This window comes from Rhipicephalus sanguineus, chromosome 4, assembly GCF_013339695.2.
Source record: "Rhipicephalus sanguineus isolate Rsan-2018 chromosome 4, BIME_Rsan_1.4, whole genome shotgun sequence".
NCBI lineage: Eukaryota > Metazoa > Arthropoda > Arachnida > Ixodida > Ixodidae > Rhipicephalus > Rhipicephalus sanguineus.
Window position 1 is genome coordinate 113,637,065 of NC_051179.1, and position 13,633 is coordinate 113,650,697.

A 13,633-nucleotide genomic window follows, 5' to 3' on the forward strand; every position below is an offset into this window, starting at 1 on the left:
TGCCTTTCGGGAGGTGTCGGCGCTCAGCACTGAAATTGGTCAGCAGCAAGTCCGTGCGGCCAGCAGTGACACTGACTATACCTCGTGCGACGGAAACGCCGTGGGTAAAGAGGAGCGAGCTTATTTGGTCTGCAACTCCTTCGCCGTCAAACGGGGCATCACCGCCACGGAAACAAGCGTGCATGACCTAGGAGGGAGGACCACATCGTCATCAGTAAGGACGCAGAGGGTTATGTGTCGCCTCCGAACAATCAGCTAGGCCAGGACTGTTGCAGAACGTAATCAAACTGTCCGGATGTTGATGACGGCACCATATTCTCGTAAAAATCCATGCCAAATGATTAGATCTCTGCAGCATGCCGCGAGAACGACGAACGACGCGACGAAAGGAGAACCTCCTATGTCAATTCTCGCTGTGCATCTTCCGGTAGGCATTAGTAACTGGCCGCCTGCCGTTCTGATATGAGGGGCCTGTCCACGGCGTTTTCACTTTCTTGAGCGGACGGCGAGGTCGTGGCTTATAACAGAAAAGTCGGCACCAGTGTCAACTAACGCTGTCACTTTCTGCCCGTCAAGGAGAACAGTAAGGTCGGTGGTCGCAATTTCGTCGATCTCACGTCTTGTCGGCTTTACGGCGTCGTGCACTGGGAAGAATGGGGGCTTTTTATTGTCGTCGTGATGGCCTGCAACCTTACCCCCGGAGGTCGCCGCGCTCAGTTTCCCCGGCGCGGGCTGGGTGACCTCCTTCCATTAAGGTCCGCGAAGATGCGTCGGTGCGAAGAAGGCGAATGCGCGGGAGAGGGAGAGCGTGATCGACGTCCCAAACCCGCCTGGTGAGTAGGCATTGATTCCGCGTCAGTGGTACGGCAGTCGTCAAACTGAGAACGACGGGGCCCTTGAAAAGAAGCGTCGTCGAGGCGTGGTAGGTATTCGTTGGTGGCGCGTCGGCCGTCAAACGATGGTCGAAGAGGTCGAAACGAATCACCGCGATGCCAGCAATGGCGGGAAATATGGCCTGCACCTCCGCAGTTAAAACAAAGTGGTCGCCGGTCTGCTGTGCGCCATGCGTCGGTTTTTCGGATCTGTGGACGTCTGAACATCTCATCTTGCGGCGCTGCCCATGGCGCGGTTGTGGATGGCTGGCGGTACGGCAAGACTGGTGGTCGCCTCAACGTCTCCTCTTGCGGCGGCGACCAAGGTGCTACTGGCGGCTGGCGGTACGTCGGCGGCGATGGCTTAGCGAGTGGTGGGCGTCGAACAGCGGCGGCGTAGCTCATGGGACGCTGCTCGGCATCAGGGTCAGCTGTCGAGAATGCGTGCCGGATTTCGTCGCGCACGACTTCGACGACGGATGCCATGGGTGTTTCAACGTCCGGTGTTCGCAACTTCTGAAGTTCCTCGCGGACAATCTCCCTAATCAGGTCTCGCAAGGCGCTCTGATTGTCAAACGTCATGCTGGCGGCACTGATTGGGGCGCTGCTGGACATTCGATCATACTGCCTGCATCGTTGATGAAGTGCCCGCTCGATAGCCGTAGCTTCCTTGATGAAGTCAGCCACGGTGCTTGGAGGGTTGCGCAGGAGCCCGGCGAAAAGCTGCTCCTTTACACCTCGCATGAGGTAGCTCAATTTCTTTTTCATCCGTCATGTTCGGGTTAGCTCTGCGAAAGAGACGAGTCATATCCTCGGCGAACATCGCGACGGTCTCATTGGGTTTTTGAACCCGTAGCTCCAATAGCTGCTGAGCACGGTCCCGTCGGTCGACGTTGGCGAAGGTATCAACAAACTGCTGTCGGAAGTCGCTCCATGTAGACAGACTGGCTTCTCTATTCTCATACCAAGTACGAGCACTGTCGTCAAGGTAAAAATAGGCGCGGGAGAGCTTTTGCTGATCAGACCACTGATTGATCTTGGCAACACGTTCATAGTGTTCAAGCCAGTCATCAACGTCTTCATGGGCACCGCCACTAAATCGATCAGGCACCAATGGTGGAAAGAGCGTCACCTGGGATGGATTCGGAAGAGGGCTGCCTTGGGGCACCTGTTGCGGGCTGGCGTTGGCCATTGGTAGAGGTATGCGGCGCCTGAGAGAAGGTTCCGGCGAGGGGGTGAGCTCCGGAGAGAGGCCCTCGCAACCTCCGACTGAAGCGATGCACGGGAGTTGTAATAGGTGACAATGCGTTCGGGCTGGTTGAGCGGCTCCCAGTAGGGGTGTGCAGCATCAGGCAGGGTTGCGGTCCAGCACCTCCACCAGTGTCGCGATGCAACGTGAGGAAAAGACAAGAAGACCTTTCGGCAGCGAAACAGCGTGTTGAAAATCAGCTGAACAGGCGGAACGTCTTCTTCGTCTTCAACTAATCACAGCCCCACTAGATGGTGTCCGTTAAAGCCCCCCATCGTCGTCGTCGTCCACATGTAGTATACACGCGTCAATATTGAAAATGTATGGTTACATGATCGCCAACAGCGCTGCACGTCGGAGATGCACCAGCAATAAATCATACGTATTGGGGCGCTCGTCGCAGACAGATATCGTGCCTCCGTGTACTTACGATGTTTATCGCTCCTCTCGGCAACGTTTTATTGCGATAGCACTTATGTGGACAGTCTCGGCTGAATTTTGCCGTCGCCGTCGCCGTCATGCACCGTATATGTATAAGTATGTATATATATAAAACATCCGCAAAGAAAAATAATTCAGAAAAATGCTTCCGAAGCGCGGAATCGAACCAGGGACCTCTTGCTCCGCAGCGAGCGGCGCTAACCGCTACGCCACGAAACGTAGACTTCCACGTAGCTAACGGCGAGCGTTATATACACACCCTTTACCGCTGGACGGACTCGGAGACGGCCGGCGCTTATAAGCGTTCCTTCATTACCAGCGAGATGGCGCTAGGAGCACGACGGGCGCATTTAAAAGTCGTCGGCGAGCTCGCTCGCTTTTTCTCATTGCGCAGGGAGAACCTTGCCCTTCCGCTGTCTGCTCGCGCGGTTTTCTGGCGGTGAGGGGAAGAGGGTTGTTTCAAGCTTTCACCGTGGTGTCCGCGCTCATGTTACGGAGCGTACGAAAGTCACTCGAGCTGAAGGGACGCCGCTAAACGAACAAACAGACGATGAGTGCGAACTATCAAGTGTCACAGCTCGACACTTGAAGCACGCTAGTTTGCTTCGCTGCTTCGGCCGCCTTTGCAACAGGAGCGCTGTTCAAACTGAGAGTATCCATTGGCGAGCCTCACTTCGTATAGCATTAGTTTCTTGCTATCGCATTCATTGCTTCGCCCTTGCGGCGAAACTGTGACTTTTTAGCTATACGAACGCAGCAGAAATGTGGAAGACGAGTTATTTTATGCATGATAATCGAATCGCATATTCGAATTTTTCGAATATTCGAAGTTATCGAATATTCGAAACTTTTCGAATACACGATTTTCGAATCGAATACGAATATTGCAAATGTAATATTCGACGAATATTCGAAACTTTCGAATATTCGCACACCCCTAAAACAACAGAATGCCAGTAACGGGATAACTTAGGATTAAGTACGCACAGGTCACAATGTGTTTTTTTTTTTCGTTCCCTTTAATTTCCATATACCTCATAAGTATTACACTTCAATTCCGTCGGCAAGCAATGACGACAACTTCTTCATTCATTCTTTAATTCTTTAGAATAAAAGCTACAAATCAAGCTCCGTGTACTTTCCTTCGCTTCTTTATCTGTTGGCGCCATATGATTTTGTCCTACGAAAACGGAGCCCTTGATCAGTGTCACTTTATATTCAGGAGATGGGTCGAGTGTTCGGTGTATGTAAAGCCGTAGTCACTTTATGTGGCTGAGCCGCTACCCCTGCGCAGGCATTGACCAACACTTTCCCGTAAGTGAAATGTGTGAAACGATTCGTAACCCAGCGTTATGGCACAGGGAAAAGTGCACCGCATTAGCCAGAGCAATGCTCGCGTCAGCTCAGAAAGCGAAGCCGTTCGCACACCGTACACGCGCACGAGATTTCCAGCGGATCTCTTGCGGCCGTATCTCCTTGCAGCCTGGTCTCCCTAAGAGGGGCGTCCAAAGTGCGATGCTTATCGGTTGCGTTTCCGTTTATTTTCCGATTGGAGGAATCCTTGACATAGATGCGTCTATAACTGTGCTGTGTTCAGATAACGGACGGCGAGAACTACAGTTAGCAGTCTGCGGTAATGCCTTCCACTTATAGATCATCTTTATTGTTGACAACCGTGCACACGTAAATTTGTTCCCATAAAGTATCGAGGATCAGGAGGCCCGAGTCTAAATAGTAAGGCAGAACTCCGATCATAAGTGCACACATATGTGGGTTATAGTAGAGAGAGCAAGTGACACGAACAAGACAGGACATGGAAAACTATTAGAGCCGGAAGGAGATAGCTATGAGAACAGAAAACAATAAGGTAACAGTTAAACCAACGCTAAACAAGTGATAAAACAGCAAATATCACGAGAACAAAAGTGTATAGTAAAGAACAATTCTATTACACTTCGTTACTTAATACGATCGGTAAGATTTACATTGTGATGAGTACCCAGTATAAACGTTGTACATGTGAGATAGTGAAACTGCAATAAAAAAGACTTAATAAATGCCTTACAAAAGATACACATAACTGAAATTAAAAAAACAGTGCTTGCAGCAAGTTGAAAAACAAAAAAAAAATTACAACATCTCCCACTAAAGGGAACCATGTGGGGATGCGAAGCAGCGCATGGGTAGACTTAAAGTTCCGTTCATCACTTCCACCTTGCCCGATGTTAACGCGCGCTTGCATGTGGAGCACACCATGAATTCACTGCAGTTGCTGTTGCTGTTACTCATCCCGAACTCTTGTTGGAGCACGCCACGCGGGTTCATCGCGCGTCTGCAGAATCTCGTTCCCCGACGCCATCACGTGATTGCTGAGAGAGTGTAAGTGGGAGAGGCCACAGCGTCTTAGCCAGCCCCTTACACAGGCCCGAAACGCGCTAGTGCGTTCCAGCACACATGATTTTGTCTGCGTTACGCCAAGCTAGGACAAGATACGGCAGCCCGGGCCCCTAAAGTGCTCTGCACGTATCATCATCAAGGCGGTCGAAGAACAAGAGGAAGAAGACTTCTCGTTGGCGCGAGTGCGCGCTCAGATGGCTATGCTAGGTGGTAGAAAGCGGACGGTCGCCAAGGGACGGGCACAGCTTCGAGCAAAAGCTGCCTGGCATCTAAAATAATATCGACTATGTTCAGTAAGAAGAACAGAGTTGCTCTTTTTAAATTGGCTCAATATCATGTTTGAAATTGCAAGAAAGCAATTATATCAAGAATAAATGGGGTGCAATTCCAAAGCGCAAGATTTGTTTACTTCGATGACGTGTTAAGTAATACAGATGCACTTCTGAGGAAACCTGTAATTGTTACGGTTAATGACGTAGTGAGAATCGAACCTCTAAAAATATGTCGCATAAAAAGAGATGGAATTATTAACGAGAAACCGTAACAATTCGGCCATCCGAATAGACAGGTGGAAAAGTGTGAAAAAGTGAAGTTTGCCACAAATGAATGTTGTAGAGGAAGAAATAAGTCTCCGAAATTTGAAAAAAAGCGCGCGCGAGCGTTGTTGCTGGAAAGCGATTATTTATCACCGATATCTTACGCGTTCGTTCAGCCCGACCTATCGAGCAATGAGAGGCAAAAAATAGTATGCGGCAAGCAGTCTGCTGGCACTTCTCCGCACTTCAAAGAAATCCATATATATTTCTGAATGCTTCGAGTGAGAAGCATTAGGGAAATGGAAATTCTTCGTTTAGTTCTATGACGTAGAGTTATACGAGCAAACAAAATCTCTCGCGGCGAATGCTAAGCCCAACAATGTGGTAATCAATAATGTCGAAATGAGGAAAAGACCCGACGAGGCATCAACCAATCGTCGAACTCCGGCACGCTTCTGGCCACCCAGAGTGACTTATTATGCAGCTCAATCCACAAGCGTGTTCTCTGAGGCAAAGTGAGAAAATTAGAGATGATAGACTTACTGTGCTGCCTGTGTACAGGGATAATAGACCCACGCGTAGCAGAGATCCAGCGAAACTGTATGCGCTGCCGATGCATGCGCCAATATATATTGGCTTGGAAACGCAATATTTTGGTGTCTAAAAAGCAGACGACAGCCCTTCTCACAGTGAGATAAGGAGCACTACACTTAATTAACAGCGACAGAATAAAACACTTGGGTTTCAATAAATGGCGTAACACCAGGTATCAGGAAGGCAACGGGCGGGCGGCCCTGAATTCGTTTCATGTCATTTGATAAAACTCTGCAAGGTTTGCATAGGTTCGCAGATCCATCGTTTCAGAACACAGATAACCTCAGTCGTTATCATTTTGTCGAAAAAAACAGTATAGGCTAAGGGGAAGGGGACGGGTGTAGGCAACACTTCCTGGTTCGACTGAGCGTTTCTGATGGGCTTTATAAAAAACACGATTGTATTGTTTGAGAAACAAGGACAAGTATTGTTCATGTGTTTGCAATGTCAGAGCAGTAAACGATAATCGTACGCACACAGACTGTTTCATCGCAACGCTATTGTTCATATTATTTATTCTAATGCCGGTGAACTCGTCCTTCGCGATATTTGGCAAATTCCGAGGGCAGGAAAATACATTTAATGCCGTTGAACTCTGCACAGATTCAATGAATCGGGAGCAGTCGAAAGCATTTCTCATAAAATGGATTTGTGAAATAAAAGATCTAGTAAATAACGATTCATTACCAATGTAGTCCTTACTGAACGACCCTGCACGCGCAACCAGAGAGCATTCCCACAGTTTATAAAGGTCTTTACGCATCTCTTCTTACTCTTGTGATCGAAGTGACGACACCGAGTTTGAGAAAAAGCTTTGTCTACACGCGATCTGGCTGGCTTTAGCAGAAACCGAAATATCTTCGGAAGCACGGAGGAAACACTTATGACATAGGGGCATGATGCTTACACTTGGTTTAAATTACTAACAATACTTGGTTTATATTACTGCCCTAAGTGAATGAGCTTCACTTAGGGCAGTAAATATACAGATTAAAATAACTTTTTAAGCATGGAAGAGAGGCTGTCGGGTAAAATAGAAGAGTGGAGGCCCTTCCTGTGAAGAGGATATTATATAGCGAGACTAAGCGCGTGGAAAACGAGACACAGGTAAGAAGACACGAGAACAATAAAACTGAATTTTATTGAAAAGGAAACCCGCTTCTTATAGTTGGTAATAACGTCATATAGCCCATTACCCTCACATATTTCCAAAAAGGATCACTGTTAATTTTTCAGGAGGGGGGGGGGAGGTTGTGAAATTCAATCAGATTTACCGTCGAAATTTAACCGAAACTGAAGCGCATAAGAGCGTTGCAACTGCCATGCCCTTGCCGACGCCCAGAATGACCGCACATCTTTTGAAGCCGATTGAAGAGGGGCTTGTTCTTCTCCATTCGTTAAAATACGTGCGCTATGCATGCTATCATGGCAGGGGAAGTAGATCGATCGTTGACACAGCGACACTCGCTCACTCCGGACGTCTAGAAAGGGCACGGCAGTTGCGCTCGTCGGCGTTTCGGTTGCGCCGGCAAACTTGGATTTCATCTTTCCGCACAAACTAACAGCCTCCACTTTTGGAAATCTGAAAGTGGCAATGGGCTTTTTGCAGAAATGACTTTAAATCTCCGATTAGACCCGACCGCCTGGTCCCTCGAATTTAAAGTTGGTTTATTTTCTCTACGTGCTAATAGTAGTTAATGTATCCAGTCATATTTTTTGGTTCCGTCTTTTACGCTTTTGTGCAAGTGCCATGTTCTTTAAGGTACGTACAGCCGCTAAAGATACGCAGCAAACATCGCAGTTTCCTTATTTTGCAGATTTCTGTACACAGCTCATGAAACACGTGGCATATTCAATGTGGTCATTCCATAAAAAGTAATCCTTATACAAAGCACCTCAGAACTTTCAAGTTGATGCCGTCGAAAGATTCTCTTTGTCGAAAAGTATGTCGTATTGAATTCACATTTATTACTGAGCTGCATCACCTTGCATCTGAAAAAAAAATCAGTGTCATATTCTACGCCCTGCAGTGCATGGATATAATGTTAAGGTCACTTTGTCATGGAGCCAATCGATTAAGCCTTTAATTTCACGGTAGAGACAAGAACAGTTGGGATACAATCTCAGATGACTCAGAACTTGATAACATATCTGATGAAAAATTCTAAAATGAAAGAGGTGGTCCAAAATTAGATTTCTAGGGAACACCTTAGGAGAATGTTTGATACAATGAAATTGTTCCGTTAAGCACCCTACATTTTTCCCGGCCGCTATGTGTATATAGCGGCCGGGAAATTATTGGCATAAAGTCCACGCATTAGTGCACAGGGGCGTAGGCAGAAATTCTTTTTCGGTAGGGAGGAGGGTCACCTCCTTCATCTGAAGTGGGGGCCGGACAGGCAGATGTGGTCGAGTGTCATTTTGTGCTCTGTATGTCATGGCAAAACAATTAGTGGGGGGGGGGGGGGGTCGTGCACAGGCCCGGTGTGCCACCCCCTGGCTACGCCACTGCTAGTGCGTCCATGGTAGAATTGGGCAGTATTGGGCACCAGTATGCCTACCTTGGCCCCGAATAGAATAGCGCGGTTTGACGCGGTTGAGAAACACTGATCACTTTAGAGGTATCGCATGGAGATATTACATAACATAGACAAACAATCCAAAACAGCGCGTACTCGTTTGAATGGCACATACTTACTAGATACATAGTATTTTGACATTAAGAGCCACTAACGTAATTTTTTCCTCTGTAGGAGGAACGTGTGATCAATTAAGTACACTCTATCAGATTGAAAGCCTTGATGTGTGCAACGTTTATTGAGATGCTTTCTCTTATGTACCACCATGACAAAAAAAACTCCACGGATGCATTAGAAGATTATTTTTCTTCAACGCCTCCGCATGCACGCTCAAGTAGCGTGGCTAATCTCACACGTGGCTAATCTCACAGGTGTCTGATCAGCGCCATGCGTAATAACAGCCGCCTCAAAGAGGAGCTTGAAGAAATTCAAAGTAGTCTCAGAGATGCACATCATTCTACCTTCTTGTTGACGTGTCCAGTTATACGTCTTAAACGATTTGCGCAGGCTACCATCCTGTTATTAGGATAATTAGGTGCAAAATGAGTATCCGGTTCATTTGCCCCACATGTTTAACGCCTCGAAAGTTAATTCCCAAAGACTGTAAAACAACAGGAGGATAGAAATAAAACAGAAGACGCCAATGTAAACTCTTACCTAGCTTATTTCTGAAAAAGTTTGACACTCAAGCGTCACACGGCAATCTCACTGGTGGAAGTGCAGAGTAAAACAAGCTAAAACTAAGCGCCGCTGATTGTTGTAAACCTTTGCAAAAAGCCGAAGTTAACACATTTTCTTGATGAATTTCAATGAGAATCGCGACACGTGCTGCGCAAAAACGCAAATTCTTTATCTTGTTATGAGATGGAGCGCTGGAAGGCACATGTGTCACCCATGTTTTCGATGTAAAACTCTCTTGTGTTTTTCCTGTTACTTTCTTTGTCTTGTACGCGTAATATGCATATCACAGTCAGAAAGGGTGTGTACACAAAAGTGGTGTATCTGTAAAGGTTTTCTAATATTTGATGACTGAGAAAAGAACTCAGGTGCTTTTACTCGGCAATTTGAGCCTTTTGCGGTTCGTGCGACTACATAAATCTCAATGTGGAATTTGATCAAAGATTCGAAAGGGGAGTGAAAAATGAAGTCTGAATAGGCTTGCAGTGTGCGATGAGCCTGGCGGTAAAGGCGTCCCAGGAAAGTTATGCTATTGTTAAGAATCGCAGCTTGCGAGTAGTTTTAACGAGTAGTTACCAGTAGTTTCACCCTTGAAACTACTGATTCACAAGTGAAATGTAAGAAATGCGGCTACTACTATCACACAGAAATGTGCTCCGGAGTAACTGAGCCATATTATAAGACAAGAAGTGCCAGTGGACTTAGAAATAATTATGTCTGTCCCACTTGCAAATCTGGCGCGTCCAGCAGCGGTGCGGCGGCCACCGCTGATGTTTGTGAAGATTTCAACCTTCCTGTTCCTTTGCTGAATTGAGCCGAAAACTAGATCTTTTCATGCCGCCAAATGAGAAGTTTAATTTATTTTTTAATCTTTTTTCTTTCCTTACCTTTCTATCCCCCTTATCCCTTCCTAAGTGCAGGGTAGAAAACCGAAAAACTTCCTTCTGGTTAACCGTCCTGCCTTTCACTTAACCTTTCTCTCTCTCTTTAATGGCATTGAATAGGCAGTGCAAACAATGTCTCATCACTTCGATCCCATTTCGAAACGGCTGGGCAGCTAGGATAAACAAATTGAGCAACTCCAAAAAAAAGAACTGAACAGTTGGAACGCATGAGGCCAGACGAAGAACTACACCAGCAAAATGCACACTTGAACAACTTAGAAATGCGCAGTAGGAGCAGACACTTGGAGATTCATAGTGTGTTATTCAATGAACATGAGAACCTGCTGCAAAAATTAATGACGTACCTAGACTGATTCAGGTTCCCGATATCGGTGACCACGACATTGAAGCAAACTACCGGCTTCCAGCGAAGACAAATAAGACACCTGCTGATATCGCGCGCTTGCAAAGCCAAAAGCTGAGGTAAATGTAGCTACAGAAAAAGATGTGGCTAAGGGGAAAAGATGCAAACATGTACATGTCGGAAAATCTGACACGCAGCGCTTTCGTAGACGGTGAAACAATGGGCTCGCGATAATGGCTTTCGACATGTATGGTATGTCAAAGGGAAGATCCGCATCCGAAGGAAGGATGGTGAATCTTCGCATGTGGTCAAAGATGTCTGTCAGCTGACTCATTTCACGGCGGGTTGAATATGTGCGCAGATGTAACAGACCCGCAGCCGGATATTTTTTTCGGGGGGGCGGGGCACTTGCTGAAAAACCTGACTATTTGAGAAAAACACCTATTTTTGTTATTTATTTATGGTAAAAACACCTACTTCAGCTAAATTTCGGGGAGGGGGGGGAGCATCTAGGGCCCTCCCCCGTGGCTACGGGCCTGTGTAAGAATGTAGGCGTCTGCTTGCGATGTTAACGGTGGGTGCGTGCTACCATGCGACGTTCGCAGTACTGTGCCTTGCGAGTGGCTTGGCTCATGCGTGAAGTGTTTTCATCCAAATGTGATAGTGAATATCAAGGTCGATCAATTGAAGATTTTGTTGGACAGTTTTCATATGATTGAATTTGTTATGATCTCGGAATCTTGGCTTAATAGTGGCTTCCGTTTACCGTCATTCTCAACATTTGCTGTGAACCGCGATATGGGTCGCGGCGGAGGCGTATGCATTCTTGCTAATGAGAAAATGGAATGCGAATCTCTCCCGGAACTTTGTTGTATGTCATCTGCATTTGAAGTGGTTTCCATACTAATGCATCAATATATCAATTCTGTGTTCTACAGACCACTTAGGGGGATATTGATCCGTTTCTTGAAAACATTGACTCATACCTCTCTTTCGCTTCTGCGCAACAACGTGCTGTCATTATGGGCGGAGGTTTTATTATACAAACGATGTCTAAATCTACCAGCGCAACTGATTTTGATGCATTTAAGAAGCTTTGAGCTCATTATCGTCACTAAACATCCTACTCGTATGAGTATGAATCCGAAACGTTAACTGATTTATTCAATCCTAATTTCAATAGTTCTGTTATACACTCAGTTGTGACGTGTTGCGAAACTAGCGACCACATGAGCATTTCTCCTTTTTTTTCCGAAAAGATCTACCTCAGTTCAACCTTTACATACTCCAATGGTACAATGTACTACACCCAATGCTCTAGGTAATTTTGATGGCGAAATATTCGCCACACCTTGGGATGACGTGTTCAATGCAATTGACGCTGAGAACAGCTTATGTGAAATTCCTTGGCTCATTTTGTAGCATTTATAACAGACACTTTCCGCTTAATAAGAAACCAATTTCTGATAAAAAAAAGCTTGGATAACACCAGAACTGCACACTCGCATAAAACTTAAAAAATAAACTCTATAATGCCTGTACTGTCTTGCTGCGAAACTAGCTGGAAAGAAGCCGGAAGACAGGAAAGAGCGCAGCCTACCAACTGTTTATTGTCTGTTCACGTAGCCAATATATAAGCATGCCACACTGCGCCATCACGATGCGCACAACACCAAGATTTCTTTACAAAACTGTACCGCGGACAGAGTTGTGAAAAAACACTTCATTTATACCAAGGGCCACAATTGTCTTTTACGACGTAATCACAAGGTGTGCACCTCCATCTCTCACGGCGAAAAGGGGCGTTTCTTGTCGCGCGCCCATGTATGCTACGGCCTATACGGTGTCCCAAAGGCCGCTTTTACCACCGTAAAGTTTGTTTCAGCGAAACTCGCGAAAACTTTGCAAGCGTCAGCGAAACAGACGCATGAATGGATTCGCGCCGTCATCACAAATCGTGCTGTGCTGAATAATGTCGAAATTCTTCACGGCACACTGGCATAAAATTCTTGCGGATCCCGGCGGACGAAAGGTATGATCTGCATCTGGTCGTTTTGTTTTTCTACGCTTGCATGGCATATCAGTATGCGGTTGCAGCAGTAAACTATTCAAGTTGTGTTTTTGCTGTATAAATGGTACCTTTGGGCAATAAAACATTCAAACTCTGCTCTTTATTCTTGTCTAATTTATGTGTACACATAAACAAAAACAAAGTCTTACTTAAAATAAGTGGTGCAAAAATAGGTGGGTGGGCAAACCTTCGTCAATCAGAACGCAAAGATTGCCGTTTTGATCATGTGGCGGGTTGCGCAACAGGAAGAAGGTCGCGCGCTCAGCATCTGAATACCTTCCACTCGCTCAATTTGGCTTGCTGGTGAATCCCAATTGAATTTGGCGCTAAATCACTCCCCTCTCCCCCCCCCCCCGCCACTCGGATCCTTAGTCCTCATCAAGATGGCGTCCCCGAGTGCGTGTCTGTCATGCACCGCCATGTTTTAGTACCGCCCCCAAACACCAGGCGTTCGTCCGGCGCTGCGAGCGAATATCGTGTTCCATGGATGGTATAGGAAGTTTCACTCCCCTGGCTGTGCTGCAAAGTCATTCGTACTCGTCAGATTCGTGTGTGTTGAAAACCGGAACCGCCGATTACATGTAGACGGACTCGGTCGATACGCTAGGCCCAACCTTTGGTGGAAGTGCTGGTGGTAGAGTATGATGGTGGAAGTCATTTCGGCGGGGCTTATCTCGACGTTGGCCGAAGGTAAAACCCTAGCAAAAATCCCAATAGAAAATTTTATTGGTCACATACATAATTTGTATTGGTTCTATGTGTCCTCTATTTGATTTCTATGAGACCTTTATAATGCAAATAGAGGTGTGAATTGGTCTCATAAGATGGAGGCTATCAGTCCTATTGGCCAATAAGCATGTGGCTTATCGGGTGTATATGGCCCGAGTTAATTCTATTGGCTGGTGTGTATTGGTATGTGACCAATACACACCAACAAAAGTTGGACAAATACAGAATTTTTCAAATAA

General features: G+C 46.4%; 1 protein-coding gene across 1 annotated transcript in view; it reads right to left on the reverse strand.

Annotated features, from left to right (window-relative positions):
- Positions 1-1,640, reverse strand: part of LOC119390592 (angiopoietin-4) — a 40,807-nt gene extending 39,167 nt beyond the window's left edge. Inside the window, exon 1 of the mRNA XM_037658185.2 lies at positions 1,150-1,640. Coding sequence (XP_037514113.2) covers positions 1,150-1,640 — 491 coding nt within the window. The remainder of the gene's footprint in view (positions 1-1,149) is intronic.
- Positions 1,641-13,633: the final 11,993 nt, after the last annotated feature.